Source organism: Artibeus jamaicensis, unplaced genomic scaffold (genome assembly GCF_021234435.1).
Source record: "Artibeus jamaicensis isolate MK-2021 breed Jamaican fruit bat unplaced genomic scaffold, CSHL_Jam_final contig_525, whole genome shotgun sequence".
NCBI classification, from domain to species: domain Eukaryota; kingdom Metazoa; phylum Chordata; class Mammalia; order Chiroptera; family Phyllostomidae; genus Artibeus; species Artibeus jamaicensis.
In genome coordinates, this window is record NW_026521874.1 from 12,378,529 (window position 1) to 12,406,239 (window position 27,711).

The window sequence follows — 27,711 nt, forward strand, 5'->3', positions numbered from 1 at the left end:
GAGCTTGGGCAAGTGACTTCACCTGTCTGAGCCTTGGTGTTGCCATCTGCGTGCGACATGGGGGTGAACACCCCAACCCCTAGACTTGTGAGAAAACAGTGACCCGTGGGGCATAGGGCGGACTGAGAAGGTGCGCAGTGCACAGCAGCCTCCGCGATGCCATGGCCTCTCTGTCTTCTCAACAGGGCTTCGTGGGGTGGGGGCCTCCGGGCCAGCGACAACTCCGAGCAGGTGGGGGCATTCAGGAGTCGGGGTGTGGGCTCAGCACCTAAAAGGGGCCACAGGCTGACCCCCAGCAAATGCCAGCATCCTGAGGATAGAGGCCATACCTGGTGGACTCTGCATCCCCAGCGCTGAGCATGGGGTCTGTGACAAAGTAGGTCCTCATTAAATACTTGCTGAGTGAGTGAACGAAATGGACCATCCTGTGGTGGGGGAGGGGGGCTCTCTTTGGGACAATCCTGTACTTTGGCTCATCTTGAGCGAGGAAGGGGGCTCCTCAGACATCACGGCTAGTGATGTGCCTTGCTCTGTGCTGGGAATTAGGGGGTGGGGCACAACATGTTTAAGGTCCCGCTCGTACTCCTGTGGCATTCACTGTCTGGCTAGGGAGGAAGACTACGCAGTTGGCCATCAGGGATCTTAGGCTGAGAAAGCCCCCGCAGATCATCCAGGCCAACAGCTCTCCAGTGCTCAAAGTTCTGGGCGCGATGCCTGCCCCGCTCAGCTTGCACACCTCCAGTGATGGGGACCTCACTCTGACCCAAGGTTGGATGGTCTTCGCCTTTACCTGGCGATCTTCTACTCATGCTTTTAGAGTCAGTTCAAACGTCACCTTCATCCCTGGGTGTTCCTCACTATCGGAACAAACACACTTTCCTAGAGAGTAAGAAACTGACCCTTCAGGACTCCTACGCCTTGGATCTACAGGAAATGGGCACGGCCCTCTCCTGTGTCACGGATCTCAGCTGTGACCTCCCTGTCCAGCCAGGCACCCTGTTCCTCCAGCCATTCCACACTGCCACCCCCAGGGTTCCCATCTCACCTTCTCCGTGCAGAAGTCCACGCACTTGTCCACAGACATGTTCGGCATGGCGGCCGTCACGGGCAAGGCCAGGGAGAGGTTGTCGGGCCTGCGGAAGCAGCCTCGGAAGACTGCGCTTCCATCTGGAGGGCCAGAGGGAGAGGGCGTCGTCAGATCGCAGCTGGGAGAACCACCTTCTGACGAAAGCAGTTTACACTCAGCCCAGAGAAGGCAAGAGTCTTGCCCAGGATCACACAGTGAATGAAATGGAGGCGAATGAGCTAGCTGAGTCAACGTTCTCCTCCATCCCGGCACCTCCATCAGCTGCCCAGGCCCTGAGCTGCTGGGCCACAGTGTCCCCCATTCAGGGAGATGAGAGATGCCTGGAGGACTGACGTGATCTCATCAGGAGAGGGTGGAGCACTTGACAGTGGAGGGAAGCCCAGGCCTGGCCTGCCCCTCTCCTCAGGGCCCCAGGGTGGCCCTCTGCTCGCCTCATCCTAGGCTTTAGGGGACACCTGCAGGCTCCCAGGGACTCCCTTTGAAATAACCCAATCAGGAAATATCCCAATTGGTTGACTTTATGATTTCCTTCAAAGAAGTGGGTGGGCAGGTGGGCCTCGCCCAATCAGTTGAAGGCCTTAGAGCCAAAGCGGAGGTTTCCCAGAACGAAAGGGTTTCTGCGTCGGGACTGCAGCGCCCACTCCCGCCTGCACGGCCAGTCCGCCGACCGGCTCTACAGCTTTCGGCCCGCCAGTCCCGCCTCGTGTGAGTCCGCTCCTTAGATGTAAACCTCTCCACCGTCTCTCCCTGTCTGTCTGTCCTTCTACCCAATGTCCTTCAGGTTCTCTTTCTCTGGAAAACTCCTGACTGGCAAAAGTAGGATTATAGGCGATTTTCATTCCCATCATATTGTAAAGCTTTTCTTTTCCTACAGTGAATATGCATTTTTTTAAATGTAATAAAGACAAACTGAAAGAGAAAAGCAGCCCTCTTGTCCAATTTATGGAAAGGCTCTTGGGGCCCATTTGAAACGGGCTCAGCTGCGCTCAGATCGGAGTTGTACACCCCTTTCCAGAAGCACAGCTTTCGCATGAAACAAACGGCGCTGTTGGCTCAGCGTGCTTCAAACCCAGGAGCACCAAGTAGGCGTGTTTATTGAGCACTTACTATGTGTGACCCTCTCTGCTGAGACCTTTGCAAACATCACTGACCTTCCTGAAACCTCTGCAAGGTCTGTAGTCAACTCTCATTTTACAGATGAGAGAAGCAGGGCTTCGAGAGGGGACGTTATGGGACAAACCCGAGTCCCCGCCATTTGCAAAGAAGTCGCTGAACAAAATGTTAACCCTTGGAAAAAAGTGCAGCGAGTTGCAAACCATACACCTCTATCCATACTGTGTCTGGGCGCCTGTATAGTGCAGAACATGTTTCTAGCCTGTGCATACACATTATGTGCGTGTGCAGAGTGAAGGATAAGGGATTTCTAAGAAATTACTGCCCTGGGCAGAAGGATGGTGGAGGAGGAGGAAGAGAGGGAGTTTGGGAAGGGTCATTTTAAATTCCAGCTGTCAAAGGCACCCTAGTGATTATTCCTACTGCCTGGCCCCCAGTAGTCTGAAGTTGTTCACTGTGGAGGCCAATCTAGCGAAGACATCTGGAACTGGGTTAAGTGGCTGGTTTCCGGAACATGCATCCAGCGCTATCTCTGCCACTCCCCCCACATCCGGCTCTGGGCTGATCAGAGGTAGGGGCGGTGGAGGTGGTGGCCAGAGTGGCCAGGGTGTGGCTGACTCAGTTTCTCACATATGAATAGCAGGGAGTGGGGGTCAGGCTATGCAGTGATTCTCTTCTGTACAGGACAGCCCTCCATTCTCTCCCAGGTGAATGGGTCACACCCCAAATGCCACTCATACCCTGGGGGGGGGGAGCATAGGAGTCTCCTGTCTCATGGCCTGGGGTGCTCAGAGGGAGGCCCTGTAAGTTCATCAGTCACCCCAAGGAAGAAATAACGCTGCTCAGAGAAGGCACCACACATAGTGAGGACAGGGAGGTGGGAAGCCCGAAGCAGCACTGGTGAACCCTGACTAAGCCCAAGATCTCAGCCGGATGCCAACAGTGGCCCCCAGGTAATGCAACACCGGCCTTGCTCTCAGAGGGCTGGCGGCCAGCAGACCTGAGCTCTGGTCCCTCCCCGGTTTCTCGTCCCTGGAGCACAGCGTCTGTCCCTCCAAGTGCCCACAGCGGCAGCTCCACCCGTCCTCACATTTTGATCTTGGGCAAGTTTTCTCTGCTTTTGGAGCCTTGGTGTTCTCATCTCTAAAATGGAGCCGTGAACATGGAACAGACTACTCAGAGATGGCCTTGAATGGGCCTCGGGAGCTGTGAGCACTGCGGAAGGGCAGGCCAAGGTCTGTGACTCTGTCTCCCGGCCTGCTGCCGTCAGACTTCCAGGAAAAGGAAGGGGAGGAGGAAGCGAGGCCCTACTCCAGCCTCTCCCCTGGGGATTTTTCTCCCGCGTGCCTGGAGGGCAGAGGCTCGGCTGGGCTGTGGGGGTGGGGAGGAAGGAAATCTCTTAGGCCCAGCTCTGCTGTGTGGTTGGTCCTCTTCAGCATTTAAGCATCTGCTAATGAGTCCCTGACCCTCCCAGTTTAGAGAAGAGGGCTGAGCTGAGTGCTCTGAATACCAGATAAGGTGAGGTTTTCAGAAGTCTTAAAGGGCCAGCGATGGGGATTAGGAGCTAAGGCTGTTGAGTCTCTCTTCGGTCAAGGAGTGCACTGGGGCTGAGGTGGGGAATGGAACAGGTTTGGGAAGCTGGTTCCAGGAGCTGGTAACCTGTTGGCTGTGGGGCCTTCCTACGGTCCTGCTCATTTCTGCTGTTGGGAGGAAACCACCTGATTGTGGAGGGCTTTAGGTTTGGACTCCCAGGGATCGAGGCAACACGTTAAAGGCCACTTCTCTCTGCAGGTCACTCCCCCACCCCCCATTATGGCTCGGTGCTCAGGACACCTAGTCCTCCTTCTACCCTCACTCCCTCCATCTGATCTGTAAAATGGGTCCCCTGGTTCTCCCCACCAATGTGAGAGGCCCCCTCATCTCTTATGGTGGCAAACAAAGAAGAAGTAGCCAGCCCAGATCCCTTGACCTTCCTAACACTCTCTGTGATAGAACGAATGTTGAACTTGCACTACAGTGAGCAGACAGCTTCCTGTTGGCAAAGCTCTGCTGCCCAGAGGAAAGGGCATTGGTTTTAACTTCAGATAGACCCTGGGTGAGCCACTTACTCAGCTCTGTGTTCCTGGCAGGTGTCTTTACTTCCTGAGCCTCGTTTTCCTCATCTGTAAATGGGGATCATCATATCTACCCTGCACAGTTGGGCTGGAAGTACATCACTTGGACCCAAGCAGGACTCAGTCAGCACCTCTTCCTATTTCTTTCTCCATGGCTTGTTCATGACGTGTGGAGGGTGGCCAGCTCCTACATAGCAGATGCCAGCAGTGCCCCAGTGACATGCCCCTGGCACTCATTGTCCCTGTGTAGGCTGACAGTGACCTGCAGCACCCACCCAGGACCCGGCCTTAGGGGCCTATAGGGAGTTGATCACCCTGGCAGCCACCCTCAGCTGGTGACGGCAAAGAAAAGATAAACACTGCAGGCTTCTGCTCCCCAAAAGGCACACTTCTGAAGCACAGCCTCCACTGTCTGCCAGGGTTTCCCAGTGGGATGAAGTTTCAGTTGTCTTTAGCAGTGACCTTGAATTGGTTTCTTCCCTTCCCTGTCTCACTTCCCCTCTCCCCTGTGGGTGCATCCTGGGGTCACCTCTCAAGCAAACCGAGGTCCACATCCTTGTCTCTAGGGCAACCCAACTGACAATATCTTGGGTCTTTGAGCATTTTTTAATCCACAAGGGAAATTCTGCACAGAAGTTGGGGCCACTGTTCTTCACAGCCCCTGGTCTGTCTGGCAGTGTAGTATGCAGGCTGTGGGCAATAGTGGCGACCCTGAGTAGTGTCTTCCTACCGACCAACACTCACTAAAGAATAACAGCCATGGTTAAAATAGCAGTTAATTCACTGCGTGTCATTCGTGCCAAGCATGTTCCACATACCGTGTCTCAGCTAATCCTCACCACAGCCTACCCTGGTTGGCAGGCAGAGACCCTGAGATGTAACAGGACTCATGCACTTTTCCGGGTCACACAGCCAGTGAGGAACAGAGTTGGGATATAACCCCAATCTTGTTGGACATCACATCCCAGTTTCCCACTCTCTGCTCTTCTGCAGGGGGCCAGCTCAATTCTGGCATGCAAGAGCTCCATGCCAGCTGCCTGAATTTCCCGGAAACCCTCTGGGTCCCCCCCAGGAGGGGTCCAGGGATCATAAAAGCCCATGCCCCACATTCTGACAATGTCACCGCTTCCTTGCCAGGCTAGCTGGGATGGTGCATGACCTCAGCAGCTTGGGTTTTTCATTAGCAAGAGGTGAGCAGAGCAACTGTTTACCAACTCTCTTTGCTGGGGGCAGATAAAGAACAGCCCAGAATCAGCTGCAAGTGTCTCTGAAGTCCTATCATCTCTTTGTTCTTGGGTTTTTAAAAAAATGAAGTAACTGTCATCAGGCATTGGCTTAAAGGTGGGTGTGGAAGAGAGAGTTCTCCTTGGTGTGAAAGAGGCCACCACCCCCCAGGTAATTAGGCCAAGCTCAACTGTTTTAAAGATGTAGGTGAGGCAGAAAGGCAGTGAGCTGGGAGCTGTTAACAGCTACCTATAATCAGAGAGAGACTGAATTACACAAAGAGCCTGTCTGAGGAGCATTCAAACCACCATTTTTAGGCATCGCCAAAGGCTCCTGTGGGCTTACGGGAATTCAAATAGCTTGAATTGGGTGCTGCTCAGAGTGAATTGAGTTTTCATTTTAGGAAGAAAAAGGGGGGGGGTCACAACTACTTCATTACAGGCACTGAGATAGCCGCCTTCTCGATTATACCTCACTGGGTAGGCACAGTGATCTTTAAAGGTCAGAATTGTCCCCATTTTACAGATGAGGCCTTTGAGGCTCAAAGAGACTACATGGCTTGGCCAAAGCCAACACAGGAAGTATGTGCAAGAGCTGACATAGAAACAGTGTCCGATGTCAAATTGCTCCCACAGCCTTCCTGGATTCTGCTTACAGGAGAACAGCTGACCAATTCTCCCCCATCATGAGGGAAAAGGAGAAAAAAACTTTGAGAACCTCTCTTTGTCATCTCCTTGGTGTTACACAGCATAATTCATGAAGGCCCATGGGAATTATAAAATTCAGGAGCCCCAGACATACATCAAGGGCAAGGAGAGGCCTCCAGGCTTGCGAAGGAGGAGCCAGACTTGGTCTATCCATCAAACTGTGACTTTCCATGGCCATCAGAGGCTGTCCCCAGCAGCAGTGGTTAGCAGGGAGTATCACTGAGCATAAATATCAAGCACTGAAAAAAATTCCTTCTAACTTTGGAAGACAAAAAATAAAATAAAACCCTGCCAGAATTAACAATGGTATACAAAATCTACTATGTGAATTGTGAACCATAGGCCAAGGATCTATATCTTCCTGTGAGAGCGTAAGCTTCATAATATTTTCACCAAGTGGGAAAGAAAAACAAAACAAAACAAGAGGAGAAAGGGCTGAGCCCAGGAGAGGCTGGTCTCAGTCCTGAGGGCCTTAGGCAGTCCCAAAGGATGGTCAGCACCATGGACAGCCGCCCCACAGGCCTGACGTGTCCTGTTCTGCGTAGTTCTGGCGAACCTTGCAACCCAAGTCTTGCAAGAATCTCTCAGGTAAATGATATTTCTTGCAACAGCCTATAAAACCATAATGTTCTCAAATCACCAGCAGGCCTCTGCCCCCAGGAGGAGAGCTACACTTGCTGACACATTTAGCAAACTGCTGTGAAAAATGTAATCCAACCAAGAAGGACGTCCATTTCTCGGTTCCTTTGTACCAAGGGCAAAGAGTCCATGTGCATGAGAGGCGATGTCCAGGCAGAGCAGCAGGGTGTCTGCAAGCATTTGCACCTCTGCTGGCCTTTTCATTCTCTGCCTGCTGTAGGAGCACTCCAGCCCCTCCCCACAAAAGAGGGCTGTCCCCCACCCGCCCGAGTGGTGCTTGGGGGACACCAAGGATTCCTTTGAATCCTCGCAATCCTGGAGGGCTCTGTGCCACTGCTCAGGGATGCACGATTACAACACAGGGTTAAAACCAACTAATGACCCTACTAATGGAATCTGGTTTCCCTCCTACCTGCTTCCTGATGGACTACAAGCTAGTGTCACGTGGCAGTGACTCAGAGGCCTCCCTCTCTCATTTATTTGTGTGTAAATCAGACCCCAGGAATGGGAAGCCAAGGGTGCCCCTGGGTCAGAGCCAACACATTGGAGATTCTGTATTGTTCAGAGTCAGGAAACAAGGCGGAGGAGGAATCAGGGGCCAGGGAGAAAAAGGAGTTAAGCTGGAGCATGAAATTCCCCCCCACGGACAAGTGTGGTGATAGTAGGGGTGGGTTGGGGTGGAGGAGGCAATAGGGGAGATAAATGGTGATGGGAAAGAGTAAACCAATAAATAGATTTTTTTAAAAAAAGAAATTCTCCTGAAAGAGAATCCAATATGAGAGGTGTCTGCAGCCCTGTTGGGAGTGAGCTCTCTGACCAGAAGTCAGAGAGCAGGGTTCCAGCCCATACTCAGTCCCTCAGAGGCTCCGCGGCCTCTGAAAAATCATGCCTGCCCATCACGTCCTGAAATCACCTCTTGTCTTTGCACACTCTATTTTCTCTGCCTAGATCTCTCTCCCACCTCCTGGCAACTTGTCTGGAGTCTGGATATCCTCCTCTTCTCCACCAGGCAAAATCTTATGTGCCTTTTGAGGCCCTAATCAAACAGCCATCCTCTGGGAGCCTCCCCCAAGGAGGTTCAATTTAGCCACTTCTGCTCTCTGGGCCTCAGTTTCCAAAATGGCAGAATGGGACATCAGCAAGGAAGGTGCTTCCAACACGACATTTGATACCTGATCTTACCTGACCCTGGACTTTTGCTCCAGGCTAGAAGGCACGGCTCCTCCCTGTTACCTCGACACCTCCTTAGAGGAGGGCACAGCTCAAATGTTGCTCCCTTGCCTCCTGCAGAGCACGTCCCGCAAACTCCCTGTACATACTCTCCTGCCTGGACAGGGCCCAGTGGTCCTGGGCCTGTCTCTCCACTAGACACCTTAGGGGCTGCTCGCCAGCAACCACCCAGGCCTTTGCATGTCGATGTATTTCAGCTTATTGAAAAATCTTAGATGCTCAATGAGCATGTTATAATTACAGGTGATCTTAGTAGTTCAGCCAATCTGAACACTAACCAGAAGGACATCTGGCTAATATCTGGCCAGTGGCACATACAGCCCCAATCTTGTTATCTGGCTCAGCCTCATCCACTAGGATGTTTTAGTGGTGGCAGCTTTCCCTCTGAACACCCACAAAGCCAAGGCCATCTCTTCAGATGGTCAAGGTCACCATCAAAACAACATACAAATCGGCATAAAGAGCCCAGTGATGAAGATGATAAATCTGCCATCATATTAAAACCTCGTTACATGAGTGGCCAGACCAGGAACTCGCTGTGTGGACGTTCTCCAGCTTGGATTTACACGCCACCTCTGCCAGTTGGGCTTTCAGACCCCTGGGAGGTGGGCAGGGCATCCATTTGCAGAAATCAGCCCCTCGTCAAACTGGCAGCATGCTTGACCCTATTGCAGAGCAAAGCTTGAACGGGGTTCAGAAACACAGCCTTTGAAAGACAGAACACATTAGCGGGCACACCAACGGTGAAGTTTTATAAACAATGGCATTCACATGGAAGAGACCTCTCTCTGTGTGCAGGCAGATGTGAAGTTCTGCCAAGTCCAAGCCAACCTTCTGGGCTGGCCTTGTCAACTGCACTGGGGTCTGAGGCCTTATTATTGATTAAAGTGTGGTCCCTGGACCAGCATCCTGGCATCACCTAGGAGCTCCTTAAAAATGCGGAATCCCTCCTGGATCTGCTGAATCAGAGTCTGCATTTTCACAAGATCCCTGTAGGGTTCATAGGCAACCTTCAAGTTTGGAAAGCGCTGGCTCCAGGGTTAGGGACGGGTTGTGGATTCCTGTGCGTCTCCTGGCAGCATCAGAAGGGTAACCAGGAGGATCCTCCAATGCTCTTTTTATAGGTCTGAAGGTCACCTTTAATTAGACTGTGGCCTTGGGCAGGTTTACTTAAATTCATGAAGCCTCAGTTACCTGAGGTTACCTGAGTGCAGAGTTTGCAATGGTACCACCCCTGCCTGAAAAGGCTGTAGGGAAGGTAAATGAGGTAGACCCTGCAGTGGGCTTAGCATCAAAGACATAGGCTCTGGAGGTGGTTTAAATTCTTTGCTGTTTATGCGACATTGAACCTCGGTTTCCTCATCTGTGAAATGGGAGTAGGCGGCTAACTGTGCCTATTTCCAGCATCAGTGTGAGAATTAGGTACACTATTCTGTAGAAGGCACTTAGAAAAGATGCATCGTTTGCTATCGTCATTGTTACCATCATCATCATCATCGTTAGAGACCATCTGCTTTCAGAAAATCAGGAGGGACAGGCCAAGCTCAGGCTCTAGCTCGGTTTGTTAAGGAGGAAGATGGGAGTGGATGAGAGGCGCCATGGTCCAGGAGGCAGCTCAGGATGGGAGAGAAGAGGGCAGGTGGAAACATTCCAAGTAACTGGAGCAAAGGACTCTGCACAGGGTAGGGTGGGAGGTGAGTCTGGGGCAGGACTGTGGCAGCCTTGGAGGGCGCCCAAGGGCATGGGAGCGATGGGGACCCATGGAAAGTACGGGCCAGACATGCAGGTAGGTAGGTGAGGGCCAAGGAAGGAGCTGCAGAGAAGGGCAGGGGCCAACTCACGTACACCTGCGGGCCGACTCCTGGGCCAGCTGCAGCCGGTAGACGGAGAGGCGGTTGGCGCCGCCGCACAGGCTGCCGTGCTCGCCCTTGCATTCCATGTCGCACTCCGCCTCACTCACGTTGGCCGCCTGGATCTTGTGGCCGCAGTAGCACTCGGCGCCGAACTCCAGCCCGGCATACAGGTAACCCCTGGGGGAGGCTGCTGTCAGGCTGGGGCAGCTGCCGCCGTGGAGACCTCGGGGACAGGGATACTCACCCAGTGTGGACACCGGGGGGACAGGAGGGTTCTGGGGACCATGACCCCTAGGGACCACCATCCTGCCTTCATCCCCACCCGATGTCTTACGTGCCTGTACACTTATGCTCACAGGCACACCACGTCCATATTGACACCCACCTGTATACACCTTCGGCACAAGGCACACTGCATACACACACCCGCCCTCACATCCTGGGCCCCTTGCCCCACCCCATTCTCTTGCTCCTCCCTGTCTATAGCAATGAGCCAAATAAATTGCAAAGTCCAGCCCCTTGATCCCAGGAAACACCCCCCAGGAATGATGTTCTATGTCCCTCAGGAGGAGCTGGAGCAAGGGGAGGAGGCAGCAACTCCAGCATCCCTTCAGGAGAGGGCAAAACCAAAGTTGCTTATCCAGCCAAGTGAAAAATTTCTTCCCTTAAAACAAAAAAAAATCCAGGCACCGCAAGGGTTTCTTTTTTTCTTTTTTTTTCCATAATCATGGAATCTTTTCCTAAAAAGTGTTCTTCGTGACCACCCGTTCTGTAAACAGATGAACAGGGTGTCGCTAGCTCTGGCTGCAGGGGGCAGGGTGGGGGGAGGGGCATAGGATGAGCCCAGTTCTGCTGTGCCTTTGGCCTCTGAGGCTTTTCTCCAGAATCAGGGGGGCTCCTCAAGGAGCAGCGGGCAGAGCACTGGTCACACAAGGTGGCACTGGTGGGAACTGCCAGCTCACGCCCTCACTCTGAACTTCAGGGGGTCGGCTGGAAAGAGAGACCCTCTCAGACTCACACCTGCACACACCCCTGATCAGCTACCCTGACCTCGCTGCTGTCGCTTTTGCTGGAAGGACCTCTCAGCAATTAAAACAGAGCACACCTCTCCGCTGCCTAAAGCCCCCCCTGTGGCTTCCACTGCACTCAGAAACATCTAGATGACTTAGCTCGGCCTAGAAACCCTCCCGTAGTGGTTTTTCAAATGGGGTGCCACATCTGGGTCCCCTTTCCCAATGGTCTGATTTAATTGGTCCAGGTGGAACCTGAGCAGCAGGAGTTTTTAAAGTTTTCTAGGTGATCCTGGCCAGTGGCTCAGTTGGTTGGAGCATCATCCCATATATCAAGGGGTTGCAGGTTTGATTCCCAGTCAGGGCACATGCCTAGGTTGTGGGTTCAATTCCTGGTTGGGGTGTATAAAGGAGGAAACTGATTGATGTTTCTTTTTCATAGTGGTGTTTCTCTCTCGTTCTTTCTCCTCCTTACTCTTTAAAAAATCAATTAAAAAGTTTCCTCCAATGAGATTTAAACATTAAAAAATATATATAAAGTTTCCTAGGTGAGGCTTCCGGTCAAGATGGCGACACAAACAAATGCAGTACTAACATCCTCCCACATTTGCATCAAAATTACAGCTCAGCTACAGGGCCACCACCCTTGAGAACCCCCTGAAATCGAGCTGAAGAGAAGCCCTCTAACTAAGGGTATAAAGGAGAAGCCACATCGGGACTGGTAGGGGGCGGAACCAGCTGGTCCCTCACCCATGCGTGGTAGATAAAAATCGGAAGGGATATCTCGGCTGCAGAGGTTCCCCTGAGGAGCCCCATCCTTGCTCACCAGCCCTTTGGGGGCTCATCCACGCTTGGAAAGTCAGCTCCCTTCTCCAGTGCATGTTCTAACCCGAAACAGCACTCTCTTCTATTAAAAGACACGGTCTGTACAGGTGAGTGTCTCTCCCTGGGAGAGAAACCAGGGGTTTCTCTACAGGGAAACCACTAAGTAGCCCGAAGCCCAGGCTCCAGCTCACCTTCCCCAGGACACCTCCCATACCTCCTGCTCACAGATTCACACCTGCATGCACATGAACCCCCACTCATGCTTCCCCACGCACAAGCACAGTTCTGGACCCTTGCCCGAGTATTCACAAGAACTCCAGCACGCACGGCCGTTCACATTTAAAGATGGCTGGCTGTTGGCATTAAGCTCACAAACACAACCAAGCTGAACGCATACACTGGACCCTGTAAATTCACTCCTTGGCACAGTCTCACACAACTGCACAACCGTAGCCCCCCACAGACCAATTCCCAAACAGTCCTCATTTGCACGCACGTGTGCACACACACACACACACACACACCCTTGCAGCACCCTTTCCTGTGGCCACCCGCTCACCCTCCATCACACCTTCCTGGGAGAACAGAGAGAACACCATGGGCAGGGGCCTAAGAAGGAGGGTTGTGGAACGACTGGAGTCTGGGATGCAGGGCCCTACCGTTCTGCACAGTTGTCCTGGCAACGGAAGACAGTCATCTTTTTGTAGTCGAAGAAGGACACGCCTCGCAGGGCCCGACTCTGGGTGTCATCCAGGTAGCAGCCGATGTACTTGGCTTTGGGGAGAGGAGAAAAGTCAGATGTGGCTGGGGTCGAGGCTGAAGGGGTTACGGGAGGAAGCGGTATGCCTCGGCCATGTGGCCTTCTTGACCTTTGGGTGGCAATTTCTTCCTCTGAGCAGAAAAGCAGACAAGAGGGACTAAAAGGCATGTGCATTGGCAGAATCTGGTCCCTAAGGGCAGTGGAGGCCAGCAGAGCACGGGGGGGGGGGGCCCTTCTGTGGCCAGGGTGAAGGTTAAAGTCCTGGACTCTACTGGTGACAAGTGGGCATGCAGGAATCCAAGCCGAGGTCATTCCGTAAGCACCAGGCAGATGGGACCCATGTTAGGACAGCTCTGAAGAGTCGGACATTGGAAGCACGTTATCAGTTCTACAAAAAGACGCCTTCGGATATTTTTCTTTGGAAGAACGCTGGGCTCGAGGTCTCGGTCACCCGCTCACTTTCGTCACATGCTAGCACTGGCCTGGCAAGTTCAGGCCAGTTCACCTCTCTGAGGCCTAGTTTTCTTTATAGCGGGGATGCAAATACCAGCTCAATGAGGTTCAAGGGGAAGGATTTGTGCAAATGTTCCCACCACAGCCTCGCATTCCAGGCACAGAGTTAAGGTGAGTGGAATATGAAGCTGGCCATTCACAATGCTGTACACGGACTTGGCAGTTTGCCGCTGTTGTGGGCCAAGTGAATGCTTCCATCCAGGGGAAAATGTAAGATTATGTAAAACAACCATCCGATTTTAAACCCTGCACTTCATTTTCTTAAAGCAGTAAACGTATTCCTGGGCTTCATGGTAAACAGTAATTCTCACACATGAAAATGGCACTTCATTATTTATAAAGTCCTTTCCCATGTGTTCTTACAATTCTTATGATTAATTTGGACAGAGTTTGCTAAGCGCCTTACATATCGAATCTCCACAATGATCCTACGAGATGAGTGCTAACATCCCCATTCTATACAGAAGAGGAAACTGAGGCCCAGAGAGGTTAAGCCACTTGCCCAAGGAAACACAGTTTGCATGTGTGGAGCCAGGGTCGGACCCACACACTCTGGCCTATGTTTCGAGCTACTGCTTGCTGCTTCTTGATTCTGGGGATGTTTGCAATGACCCGCATGAAGTCGTGGGGTGGGGAACCCAAAACTTGTAGCTAGCTGGTGGCAGAAGGAAGGCTTAAATCCAGGTCTGTGGGACCCCACCCCAGGGCTCTTCCCTCTGTTCCACTTGGAAGTTACTGGAGGTTGGATGGAGGACCCAGTAGGCCCTGGACTTCCACGGCCCTCCCAGGGAAGGACTGAGGCCGATTCCACCAGCTGCCTGACCACTTTCCCTGGCTGCAAGCTGCCTGTTTATACTTCGGGCTGCCTGCCATTCACAGGTAGTGCGGAGCAGGGTCCAGCAGAGATGCACGCTCGTGACCCCGTGCCCCTCAATGCCGCCCTGCTCCCTGCAGAGTCTGTCAGCTCTGCTGGAGGTGCACCTCGACCTCCACCACCTTGAATTTCTGGTGGAAGACAGAGGTGATTCGGTCCACTAAGAACAGTCCATTTCTGAAAGAAAGATCGCTGCCCTGGGGTGGCCCCATCAGAGGGTGACAGCTCTAGAGAAGCCCACATCTTGTCACTGTGCTTGTTCAACAAGGTATGTCCCTCCTGTCACAGATGGAATCATGCCCTGTGACCGGGGGCATGGATGACGTTCACACCCAAGCTGGGAGGGTGCCCACGGAAGGTGTTGGGGAGGGGGTCTCACCGGCTTCAGCTCAATAGTTCGCTAGAGGACACAGCGTCCAAGGATGGCAGGGGGAGGAAAAGAGAGGGAGTGGGAGGGAGACACAGGAGAATGAGGAGGGAGGGAGTGAGGGAGGGAGAGAGGAAGGGGGAAAAGGTTATTTTGGCAGTATGGGGTCTTTGTCATAGATCAAGAGTTGTGTGTGTGTGTGTGCATGTGTGTGCATGAGAAAGAGAGGGAGATAAAATCCTCATGATTTGAGGACCTACTACATGCTGTAGTACATTACTATGGGCCACACCTAATTTTTTTAAATGCCACACTAAAACTGTTCTTATTAACCCATTTTGTGGATGAGGAAACTGATCCCAGTGACAGTTACAACCGTCTCTCGTGCGGCGATCTCAGTTTTGGCATGTGACATATGTTCTTTTTTTTTTTTTAATAATTTTATTTAGTTATTTTTCAAGTACAGTTTTTTGTCTATTTCTCCCATCCCAGCCCCCACCTCCCTCCCATTTCCACCCCCCGCCCCCCCAGTTCTCATCCCTGTGTCCTTCATATTTGCTTCTCCAAATCCCTCCCCTTTTTCCCTCTTAAATTCCCTTCCCTCTCCCCTCTGGTCACTGTCCCCTTGTTCTCTATTTCAGTGTCTTTGTTTTTATTCTGCTTGCTTGTTTGTTTTGTTGTTTAGCTTCCTGTTAAAGGTGAGATCATATGCTATTTGTCTTTCAACGCCTGGCCTATTTCACTTAGCATAATGCTTTCCAGTTCCATCCATGTTGTTGCAAAGGGTAGGAGCTCCTTCTTTCTCTCTGCTGCATAGAATTCCATTGTGTAAATGTACCACAAGTTTTTGATCCATTCATTTACCGATGGGCACCTAGGTCGCTTCCAACTCTTGGCTGTTGTAAATTGTGCTGCTATGAACATGTGACATATGTTCTGATGGATGACCACTCATGTTACTCTTTCCTAAATGGAATTAGAAGCTATGTGATCTGCCCAGGTTCCTGCACTCGAGTCTCACTTGAAAGGTAAGCTCAGGTCTACCTTCCACCCACTTTACATCGGGGAAGGTTTCACCTCCCCGTGGCCCGCGGGCTTCAGGATCGTAAACAGCCACACTGACACCTGATCGGGAGGGTGCTCGGGGCCCAGACACGCTGGGCTTGGACTTGGATGCCAGCCAACTCCAAGTGTGGTGACCGCTGACCCACTTCAGCCACCTCCCCCAAGCCCTGCCTTCAGACCTCGCCCTAGTCAAAGAGTCCCTCCAACAAGAAGGGAGGCCAGGCAGGTACACCAGACAAAATCACGGGCCGCGCGAGGGCGGATGAATGGCTGAGCCCACACGACCTGTCAGCTCGTCTCCCCAGCTACCCAACGACCGCGGAGATGGTCACCGCGGCCCGGCCAGACTGCTCATCTGAAGCACAGAAACCAGCGAGCGGGGAGCTCAGGGGCGAGTGGGCACCTGGAGAAATGCCACCCACACCCCAGAGGATGTTGTTTTCTTTCCTTTGCTGTTTTCTTTTGCTTCAATTAATCTTCCTTTCCAAGACATTGGGCTCTCTTCAATAAAGGTAACTTGTTAAAAGGGTAGCTAAACATGCCTAATGTGTATTCCTTTTATTTCCCCTTTGTGAGCAGATTCATAACCAGGAGGTGGTAGCGTCGATTAAAAGAACGGTTTGGGAACCCACCGGACCTGGGTTCCGATCCTGAAACAGCAGGAGCCTTGCACTATGACTCAAGCTGCTGGAGATGCTAAAAGTGGGAATATAAATAGAGGTGTTATGGGTTGAATTGTGTCCCCTCCAAAAAAAAAATAGGTGCATTGTAGTCCTAAGTCCAATACCTTGGACTGTGACCTCATCTGGAAATAGGGTCATTGCAGATGTAATTTGCTAAGTCGTGAGGGCATGCTGGAGTCTGGTGGGCCCTGGTCCGATATGACTGGTGTCCTACCTGTAAGAAGAGTCCCCGAAGACACAAGGAGAACGCCACGTGAAAACAAAGGCAGACCCTGAAGAAGTTACAGGCTGCAAGCCAAGGAATCTCAAGGGTTGCCGGCGACGCCAGAAGCGGGGGGAGAGGCGTGGACCCGAACCTGTAATAGTGCACACCCAGCCAGCACTTTGATTCTGGGCCTCTGGCCCCCAGAACTGCGAGAGAATGAAGTTCTGTTGTTTGGGGACTCGGCGATGGCAGCCCTCGGACACTCAGACAAGGGAGGGGCACCGGTAAGACCGACTCTGTCAGAACAATCTACGCACTGAGCCTCGAGCCTGGCCTGGCACAGAGTGGAGACTCAAGAAATAGTTATTTTCCTGCTGGGGATGCTCGGCCATCTGGAAGGCGGTCCTTTAAGATGCCCACTCCAGGGTGGTGTCCCCTTGGGCAAGTCATATCACCCCTGGGTTCCTCTGCGTTCTCCTGCAGAATTACAAATTAAGAACAATAGCCGGCACTTGCTAAGTTCCCGCTTCTTTCCAGACTCTGCACTGAGCGCCCTCTGTGCCCTGAGAAGTGAGGTGACGTAGGTTCCAACGCTGCTTTACCCTCCTCCTCCAGCTGGATACCCTTGGGCAGGTTACTTGCCCTCTCTGTGCCTGCGTTTCCTCCCTGTAAGATGGAGTTAATAACACTGTCTACCTCATTGGGTTGCTCTGAAAATCATTTGTTGCAAAAAATGCAAAGTGCTTAGAAGAGCGCCTGACAGTCAGGGAGCACGCAATCGATCTGCCCAATGTCATCGTCAGGACAGCTGCCTAATGTTAAGTCGTTCTTTTCCCCAAGAGGAAACCAAGGCTCAGAGAGGGGAGGCGACCTGCCCAAGGCTGCACAGCCAGCAGCAAGCTGCAGAACTGGGAGGCAAACCCTGATTCCACTGCTCAAAGCACAGGTCTCTTTCAAGGCTGGGGGAGGTAACGGACCTAGCAAGGGGACTGACACACAGTAGGTGCCATCTCCACCCTCAGAGTCAGACTTCCCGCCCTGCCCAGCCCCGCCCAGCCCAGCCCGGAGAAGCAACTCCTTCCCCTCTTGCTCTGTGATGGGCTCTGCATCCTTTGTAGCTTCAGTCCTGCACCCGGCATCCCTGCACCCAGCAGAGGTGAGCCAGCACAAAGGAAAACCGAACGTGTTTAGTGGCAGGTTGGAGAAGCGCCTCGTTTCTATTAGCGTTAATCTAATATGTTGTCTTTGCTCGCTGAACTCTGAATAAGTTAATCAAGGACAGGCTGGATTTGCATTTTCTTAGTAATGTCACCTGATTCCAGAGACCGCCTGCTGAGAGCTCTGGGCCGTGGGCTCCTTTCTTATTTTCTCTTCCTTCTCTCTCTCTCTTTACATTTGATAAAATACGAACCATTTCCAGGATAGGCGGGTTATCTTGGTATAGAATGTGGCTCACCAGCTTTGGAGTCAAACAAACCTTGTTTCAAACCTCAGTCCCTCCACCGGCTACCTGTGTAACCTGGGGCAAGCAACTTCTCTCTGAGTTTTAATTTTTCCTGTCTGTGAAATAGGATAACAATAAGCCTGACTTTTTGAGTTGCTGTGATCGTTGAATAAGGCAATGAAACCCTTCAGTCATTCAGTAGATATTAGCTATTATTACTACAACTAATAATAACAGCAACTATGAAGCAACCAGTTATTATGAGCCAGGAGACCCGATGAGCCCTTGGCATGCACCGTCACACTGAAATAACACGTGCAAAGCAAACAGGACAGTGGCTGGTCAGACGAGTGCTCACGAGATGGCAGTAGTCACTGCTGGTGGTGGCAGGGGCATCTCATCCTAACAAGTGGGGGGGGGTGTTATTAGTGTTATATGCTGTTACATGTACCCCTCATGCCAGGAGGAATCCGTGTTGTATCAGGGGACTGTGACAAACCACAGGCAATCACTGTTCCTATAAAGGCCCTGACAGGGAGCACAGAGGAGGAGCATTTGATCAGGTCTCGGGGTGGAGGTTGGGGGAGGGGGCAGTTTCCTGCAGGCGAGCTAAGTGGGATCTGGCGAATGGGCAGCGCTGACCCTTGGAGGTGCTCTGGGCTGAGGGGCGGTCATTCCTTCATCTGTCCACTCAGTTACTCATTCGCCCACAAGCAGACACTGAGCACCACCTTTGTGACAGGGCCGTGCCCAGGGCTGGTGGAACAGAGGCGACTGGGACAGGCGGCTCCCCTGCCTCCATGGAGCTGACAGTCTGGTGCAGGAGGCAGATTCTAAACAAGGAAACGGATGCGTCCACAGGCTGCTTGCAGACAGTGAGAAGCACCGGGCCAAACACAGACCTGGGAACGCGGAACGCCGTTTAGTTCGGACGGCCCGGGAAGGCCTCTGTGGGAAACTGAGGTTTGAGTGGGGACCTGAAGGGAGGGAGCAAGGGAGCCATGCAAAGATCCAGAGGGAGAGCATCCCAGATGAGAGGACCTGCCTACATAAAGATCCTGAGGTGCAGATGGGCTGGGTGTGCTCAACGAACAGCCAGAACAGTGGGGCAGGGTGCAGTGAGGGGCGTGGGGGGCGTTACCAGGCGACTTAGAGAGATGGGCCGAGACAGGGACTCTGGGGTTTATCCTGAGCACGATGGGAGCACACGCTAAGGTGCGGGCTCACAGCCATCCCTGGGGCCTGCAAAGTGCCAGATGAGGTCTGGAGTGGCCGGGGTGCGATGGAGCTCGGTGAGTGGAGGTGGCGGAGAGAGAGAAGCCACGTCACATGTTTTCATCCACATAGCCCCTCACACCTCTGTAGTGTCTATGGGACAGGTTGCTTCCCAGGGTGGACCCTGGGGACTTTCCGGGTCACCTCTAAGAACCCACGAGGTGCCGGGCATCGTGCTAGGTGTTTGCCTAACCATTGTTTTCCCGAACTTGCAGGAGACTCCGGAAGGGAAGAGCCACTATTCCCATTTCACAGATGACAAAGCCGAGGCTAGATGAGGTGAAGCCGCTTGCCTGGGCCACACGGCTGGCTGCGGGGGAGCTGGAGTATGAATCGAAGTCCTCTAATATGTCCTGCCACTGCCCACCCCGCGGTCACCTCCCTATAAACACTGGGTTCTGGAAGTGGCCGAATTCTAGGCAATTCCTGTGGGCAGAAGCAAGAGCTTGTGGACGGCTCCTGAGCCAGGTGCAAGGTGGGGCTGAGGCAGGTGAACGTGCTTCCCAGGATGAGTCCCCTCCGTTAGCCCCGCTTCTCTCCACGGTGGGAGAAGGGGTTTGCCACGAATGGAACTGCATCACAGCAGAGGAGTGCCATGTGGCAGGGAGCCCCGAGGCTCGGAGGTTTTCCTTCTGTCCTGACTGGCGGTGGGTCCTCCCGAGCCGTCCGGCCCAGAGTCTGGAAATGTCCATTCATGTTAATCTCATGAACTGCAGGGGACAGGCTAGGGTCCCCCGCCCGTGTGCTGGTCACACAGGCAGATGTCAGTGGACTCGGGAGACAGCCCTCGGGCCAAGCTTTTAGGCCAGACGGAGCTGGTCTCAACTCCAGTGCTGCCACTTAGCGGCTGCGTGGCCTTGGGCAACTGCCTTCACTTTTTCAGGCCTCAGTTTCCACATCTGTTAACTGGGCCTAAGATAATACTCCTCGCTCAAGTCCATGAAGCGTAGTGAAAGTCAAATAAGCTAACACACAATGAAATGCCCTTTTTGACTGTGAAAGGTTAAGAAAATGCAAGGAAATGTGCCCACGACAATGCTGTCCCCCAAGTGCTATCCCCAAGGGAACCAGCAGGGTGGGTTCAGAGGCAGGGAGGTGGGGCAGAAGCTCTGCCACGTGCTAGCTATTAACCTTGGGCTCTTGGTGCCTCAGTTTCCTCATCTTTACAATGGGAATAGCAGCATCTTCCACAGAGAGCGGTGGCCGCAATTCAATACACAGAAAGTGCCTGGAACGGTACCTGGCACGTTGTAAGTACCGAACAGATGCCAGCTGCTGCTTTTATTTTCATGTGTGTTTAACGCGGGCTGGAAAGGGCTGCAGGGGAGAGTCAGACTTTGCACTCCGACAGATGTGAGGTTCAAATCCATGCTTACTAGTTTGAGGGCTGCGTGACCTTGGGCAAGCTACTTAAATCTCTGAGTGCCAGTTTTCTCCTCCGAAATGGGCGTGATAATAAAACCTACTGTGTGCCTACAGCTGTAACTAGTTGCCGCTGGTTCCTCTAAAGCACTGAAAACCGTTGGCTGGGATAATTAGTATCATCCCGGCTTCCTTCGCGGAAGCCACGCCTCTTACTTACCTCGCTCCTCCTCCTTCTCCCGGACAACCCGCCCCTTGAGGGCTCGACTCCACGCTCCTCCTCCGTAGTCGCCCAGCTTGGCTCTCTCACTCCCATCTTTGCCCTTGAACCAGGGTCCGTACCTGCGGGCGATGCTTGCGGCTTCGCCCGTGTCCCGGAAGCCTCTGCCCAAGTGCAAGTCGCCCAGGAAGGGCAGCTCGGCGCCCTCCGCCGGGGCCCCGGCGGCCGGGTTGGCCTGGTTTTGGGACACGGCGGGCTGGCCCACGAAGCCGGAGTGAAGGAAGACGAGGCTCCCTGCCGTCAGGTAGAGCACCAGAAAGGTAAAGAAGCGCACAGGTTTCCGGCGGAAGTACCGCTGGAACTTGAACCAGAGCTTGGCCATAGCCGGATCATTCCGGACTTGCGTGCTAGGACTTAGCTGGGGGAGGCACGCAGGGAGGGGACAGGGGGACCTCCGTTCCCAAGCTCCCTTTAGAGACAGACCCCCTGGGGGTCTGCAGGCGTATTCCCTCTGTGGCGAAGGTGATGGTCAGGACCAGAGCTGGAGGGCAAGTGTAGCACTTGGCCTGGGCAGAGAGAAGCGAGGGCAGAGCTCCCCCGCTGTCCGGAGGTCAAGGTGAGCTTCCTTGGGCCACAAAAGGAGTTCTGAGGCCCGGGACACCCAGGAGTAGGTCCCATTTTCCTACATCTTGTTCCTCGCCTCAGAGAGTTCCCAAAGAACTTTGAAAAGATGAACTGGAGCAGGCCCCGCCGCAGTAGTACCCCTCTTGCCTTCCAGTGGCCCCTGGGGCCTGTCCGGCTGGATTACTTCCCTAAGGCCCGTTCTGGCTTCTCTCCCAGTGGGGGACTGAGCTTGGCGTGTCCACCTCCTGGAAGCAGAAGCTGGCGGGCTTCCATCCAGTCATGCATTAGGGCTCAGGGCTGCCACCTGCAAAACAGCAGAGACAAAAGTGTGAGAAGCTTCCTCACAGAGGTCATGGCTGGAAGGTTCTGGAACATTTTCAAGGGGTGATGCCGAGTGCAGAGAAGGAAGTAAACCAATGGCCTGAAACACCCAGCAGTGCTGGATGGAAGCCCAGTCCAGGATACCTGCCTTTTCCTTCAAACCGCACGGGCAGTTTGGGGGCTTGAATCCTGCTGGGTGCTCATCTGGGGACAAGCTTTACCCTGGACAACCACAGGTTCCTGCGCCCCACACTTCCTACATCTTTGTCGAGCACACACTGGTTTGTGGGTTCCCTGATGTCCGAAAAGTACTTCCTGGGTCCTTGCTGAACTGTCTGCTGGACCAGACGGATACTGAACCAGATCAAATTCATTCATTCTTTTCCTAACCAAACTTTAGTGAGCAGCTACTGCATGTACCAGATCAAGTTCATTCATTTTTTCCTAACCAAACTTTAGTGAGCAGCTACTGCATGTAGCAGGCACTGTCCTGCGTGCTGGAGAGAAAGCTGTGCGTGAGAGAGACAGGGTCCCTTCCCTCACAGGGCTCACATATTAGGAGGAGGAGCTCAGATCCAGCCCTGCTCCTTTATCCAGGGAGGAAAAGGAAGCCAGGATTGCTTAGCAATGTATTCGTGCACTGCGGTGTGCCTTGTGTTGTGACAAGCCCTCTGCTTGAATCATCTCATTTATTCTCCCCCAGTTTCCTCTGGGAGGTAACTGTTGCCCCATTTTACAGGGGCAACAAAGAAACTGAGGCCACAGATGGTGAGTGGTGGCATTGGGATTTGAACCCAGGATGGTCCACATGCAAAACCGTCGCTCTTTACCACTGCCTTTTTGAGTCTGTCTTTTCCCCACATGGTCTGGACTTCCCTGGGGAATTCAGAGATGTCCCTGCAGCAGTCGCTCCCAGTGACCAGCGGTGGCTCACCCTTCGACAGGGCCCCTCAGAGTGTGGCCTGAGAAGCATCGGGATTCAGAGTCACCTGGTTAAAGATTCCTGACTTCTCCGACCAGAATCTCTGGTTGAGGGGAAACCCACAGGTGTAACAAGGTGCCCTCGGGTGATGGTGATGAGCACCAAGGTTTGAGAATCACTGCTTTAAGAGCAAAGGTTCAGGATCATCACCAGGAGAAAAATAGAACGGAAATGCGAAAATAAAAGACTCCCACTGGCTGATGTTCTTTACATCACCACCAGCAGGGGGCCTCATGACAACCTCGGTCAATACAGGGATTCCACTGTTAGCCCATGGGCCACCTGAGTGATGAACAGCCTAATCCAGACAGTAGCAAGGACGTTTAACTGTGGTTCAAGGTGGAATCCGCCGGTCCTCCATATGCCTTCCCATTCACTCAGAAACTAAGTACTGAGCACCTACAATGCACCAGCTATTGTTTGGGGTAGTCAGAATAGATCAGTGAATGAAACAGCCCCAAAGCTGTGCTCCTGTGGGGTCTGACTCTCTGTTTATCCATTGATCCATCCACCTAGGCATCATTCTTTAATCCATCCATCAGTCCACCTGCCCATCCATCCACTCAGTCACAGGCTGTCCACCCATCCATCCATCTACCTAACCTTCCATCCATCCACTATTAATCAACCCACCCATCCATCCATTTGAACTGTAACAGCCCATCCACCCCTCTGACTCCACCTACCCATTCATCTGCCCATCCTTCCATTCATTTAGCAACACGTGTTTCTTGCCTACTGTGTGTTTGCCTGGGATGCAGAAATAAATAATTCAGGGTCCCTGCTTTCAGAGGATTCGGAGCGGACTCTGGGAGTCAGCAATTTAAATAATCACTATACTAAACCGTTGTACGAGATAGTGATAAACCCTGTAGTGGAGGTATGTATAAGAGACAGAACAGCAATTAGTATTAATAACTCATGTTTGTTGTGTACTTACTATGTGCTAGACATCGCTCTAAACACATAGTGCTCTGGTTTCATCCTCATAACAATTCTATGAGGGGGATCTGTGTCAGTTCTAGAGAGCAGAGGTCAAATAACTTGTCCAGGGTAACACAGCTGGTGAGCGGCAGCTGGGCTGTGAATCCAGGGTCACTGGACTCCACAGATTGTATCCTTAACCCTGCATCTCGCCTGGTCTCATATCCCTTTAAGAATCTGATGAAAATCAAAGACATATGTGCAGGAAAAAAGCCCTAGTCCATAAGCTCCCAGACTTGGGTTTACAATGTCAGGAGGTTTGTGGACCTGGGGTTGAGAAGTCCCGGAATGTGGGAGTCCAGGACGATAAGGGTCTGAAAAGTAAGGGCCTTTGCACTGGCAGGTCTCTCAAGAGGGGTCAGTGTTGGGGAGCAGGAAGAGCAGAAGGTCGCCCCAGGGAGGAAGAACAGCACACGTGGAAGGCAGGTCACTGCGGTGGAAGGACCAAGGAGCTCAGGGCGTAGTGGGGACACAGTTGGGCGGTGGGCAGGGCCAGACTGTGGGGAGCCTCGGATGCCAAGCTCCGGAGTCCGAATTGTGCTCTAAGAGCGCGCGTGGGGGTCCATGGAAGTTTCCTGGTCCCATAGCCACTGTGGAAAGACCAGTTTCTAAATAGCTTGAAAGCATCCAGCGGGAGGTGGTGCCCCATGGCAGCCCATGTGCAAGAACATGCCAACTCACTTTGCTACTGGGTTGGGACGAGAAGTGGCCAGCAACCCTCACAGGGATGGGCAGGGGGTCACCCACCCTTCAGCGGCACTCAGGCAAGAGTGTGGACTCTGGAGGCAGGTGGCCTGGGTTCAAATGCTGCCCCTCCCACCCGCCAGCTGTATGACTGGGACAAGACACCTCTTTGCACAAACTGAGGTGCCTCGGCTGTAAAGTAAACATAAGTATCTTGATACCCCAGAAGTATATTGTTGGGAGGATTGAATTAAAAGTTGCAGAAGGAGGCCTGGCCGGTGTGGCTCAGTTGGTTGGAATGCCACCCTATAGACCAGAATATCATGGGTTTGGTCCCCAGTTGGGTCGGGGCACATACAAGGGGCAACTGATCAATGTTTCTCTTTCACGCTGAGGTTTCTCTCTGCCCCCCCTCCCTTCCCATCTCTCTCTAAAAAACAAACAAACAAAAACCCAATAAACATGTCCTTGGGTGAGGATAAAAAAAATTGCAGGAAGAGTGCCTGGCACATAGTAGGTGCTCAAGAAAGCCCCCTCCCCCATGAGCACACTATTAAAGCAGCGAACAGCCTATAGAGCACATGGCTGCCGCGGAGGCGGCAACAATTTCGGCTGCTGTATTCTCTGTCTTTTTGTCTCTCTGAGGATATTTTTGGGTCTAGGCCCCTTTTGTTGTTCCCTTCTCATTCTTTCCTATTTCAACACATCTTTTCTCTAAGTGGGTGCCAAATGGGTTTTAAGAGGATAACGAGCTCATTAGGAGCTGGCAGGGAACACAAAGAGACTGAGGCTTTGGTGGCGTGGGGAGGGAAGGGGGCCCTCCTGGGAAAGGGCTGTGAGGAGGGGGCCCCTCCAGGGAAGGGGGTGCTGGATGAGCCTCTCACACCAGTCCTGCTGGTGCTGGGGGTGGGGCACATCTGGAGGGAGAGCACCCTGGAATCTGAGCCCCACAGGGGTGGGGCTGCATCCGCTCCCTCACTGCATTAGCCCCAGCCTGTGGTGGGCCGTGGATCCCCAGCCAACACTGGTGGAGGAGATGATGGCAAAGAATCAGGGGACCGGCCTCCCCACCGGGGCTTGACCTTACAACCATGGCTTCGTGCCATGTGCCAGGACACCGGGGACAGCCTGGGAGAACTGTCCATCTGGGACTCTGTGGAGGGGACATCTTGCCTTCCTCAGCTCTGGGTGGTGCGGGGGTTTGGGGCCCTTGCTGAGCCATAGTCTTGTCTCCCCAAAGGAACCCCAAAGTCTTCTCTGCCTCTCATGTCTGTCCTTCACTCTCTTCCCCACATGAGTCTCTTTTCTCTCTCCAGACAGGAATTCTTCCCCAAAGAGCGGGGGAAAGTAAAGCTCTCTGCCACTTGTTGAACCTACTACATGCCAGACCCTGTTTGAGAGTTTTACAAACACATTTCTACAAACTCCTGCCTCCTGGCCACTTGGGAGGCAGGTAATGAAGTTTCTCCCCAATCCACAGACTGTGGAGGGGTCTCCAGTCAGCCTTCCGCAAGCCCCTGGCCTCCTGGTCTCTGTTTGCTTGTTACGTGTAGGAAGCTGTGACCGCATCTGTGTCCTCCCCTGTCACTTGTGGCCACAAGGCCCTGGCATGGGCCACGGCCTCCCGGAGCTGCGGTTTTCTCTCCATAAAGTGGGGGTTGACCACAGAATATGCCTCCTAGGGCTTTGGGGTGGAGTCAGTGGAAGGGTCCATAACCCTGGATGGAGTTGCTGCTTGCTAAGAGCTGGCTGTCATCTGAGCCTCAGTTTGCCCGTCTGGTGACTGTGGCAGATGACGCCCAGCTTGCTTCTCTCTGGGGGCTAGCAGGAGGTTCTTCTCAGGAGTGGTGGCGTTTGGTTACTGCAGTCTGGGTTTCCAGGCGGAGCCTCGGAGTGTCTAAACGCAGCCTATTTTTAGCGCTGCAATGAACCTCTGCCGTGGAGCTGCCAAGAAAGTGAGTGGCGGGCAGAGCGGCCCTGCGGGAAGGGAAAACAGAAGGCGTGCAGGCCCTGCCCTCCCTCCCCTGAAAGGAGCCACAGTGCTTCTGCCTCCACATTCCGGGGCAGGCGGATCTGGCTGGAAGCCCGTGAGGCTGGGCAGGAGTCCAGTCCTCCCTCCACAGCCCCCTGAGCTCTACCTGAGGGCAGAGGCTCCAGGACCAGCTGACCCCCTGACCATCCACACTGGGCCAAGAAGTAGCTACTGAGTAAGCGGGTTTGTGAAGGTTTGATAGCTTCGCAGTTCTCGCTGGGAGAGCCGGAGCCGGGGGTGGGGGGGTGGGGGGAAGTGGTCTCCAGGCAACGGGGGCCCTGGCCAGAGGTGCAAGTGCAGTCTTGGTCCAATGATTAAAAACATCAGAAGTCACCGGGATTGCCGAGCATTTAGTATGTGCCAGGCACTGTGCTGAGAATCTCATTTCCCCTGAGCCAGTAAATCCTCACTGGAACCCTTTGAAGTAGCTGGTAATCTCTCCGTGCCTCGGTTTCCCCACCCATAGAACAGGGAAATAATAGCACTTACAGGGTTGGTGTGAGGACTGAGTGAGTTAATATATGGAAATGCCACCTCCGTGTTACCTTTTTTTAATAGTAATTTGTGGAGAACATATGTGGTTTTGCCTGCTTAGCGCTCCTTTATTCTGGTGGAAGAGTTTTCCTCCTCGGTTTGGGCGGAATGGAATCCATCCCTCACTAGTCACTGTAAGCCTGTCTCCGGCACACGCACAGGATAATACAGGGTGTGTACATACCCACGAGTGAAACGGCCAGGTCCTACTGTGTGTGCTTAGGACCGTCCTCCCAAATGCTGGCTTGTTTTTCCAGGGTGGCTGCGGCGATGACCCCCTTCAGGAGCCTGTCGCTGCAAAGCCACATCAACACAGTGTGGCCAGGCCTTTACATTTCTGTGAGCCCCGTAGATCCATAGTGAGTGCTGTGTGTGCCCCCCGCACACACACCAGGGTTAACTTCCAGGTGCCATACGAAGGCGGCCTCAGACCGTGGCCGAGGCCCGCTGGTGTGTATGTTCCCCAGCCCGCTCACGCCTCCCCCAGACTAACTCGGAGGCTGCGTTTACCCTGGGGCTCCCCGAGCTTCCCCAGAGGGACTCGGCCTCGGTCGCCCTCCGTGGGGGCTGACTTGACAGCCTTGCTGGTTTCCTCCTTCCTTGTCTCCCTTCCCGACTCGGGGAAGGGAAGGGGCCAGTGTGTTCTTCCCTTTCTAAATAAGTGGCGAATCGATGATACTGATGACTTGGGCGGATACCAGGATTTGTTCAGCCTTGTTCGCGTCATTAGATGTGTGATGTTTTTTCATTCTCCCTGATGTGCAAGGAACCCTGTACGTGGATCATCGTCCTGATTCCTGGGGAGGGAGATGGGGCCTCTCAACACCGATAAGATGTAGGCCCGTCTGTACCCACTTTACAGATGAGGAATCTAAGGCTCCTAGAGATTATGCAACTTGTGTTCGTGCACAGTGAGCAAGAGGTGGAGCACGAATTTGAGTGCAGAGCTGTCTCAGCCTGCAGGTCACAAAGCGACAGGA

The 27,711-nt window shown here is 53.2% G+C and overlaps 1 protein-coding gene across 1 annotated transcript in view; it reads right to left on the reverse strand.

Annotated features, from left to right (window-relative positions):
- WSCD2 (WSC domain containing 2) overlaps window positions 1-27,711 on the reverse strand; it is a 95,220-nt gene that overhangs the window by 22,085 nt on the left and 45,424 nt on the right. Inside the window, exons 2-5 of the mRNA XM_037156131.2 lie at window positions 20,571-21,498; window positions 12,462-12,576; window positions 9,960-10,144; window positions 1,046-1,167 (exon numbers count right to left, since the gene is read on the reverse strand). Coding sequence (XP_037012026.2) covers window positions 1,046-1,167; window positions 9,960-10,144; window positions 12,462-12,576; window positions 20,571-20,952 — 804 coding nt within the window. The 5' untranslated portion in view covers window positions 20,953-21,498. The remainder of the gene's footprint in view (window positions 1-1,045; window positions 1,168-9,959; window positions 10,145-12,461; window positions 12,577-20,570; window positions 21,499-27,711) is intronic.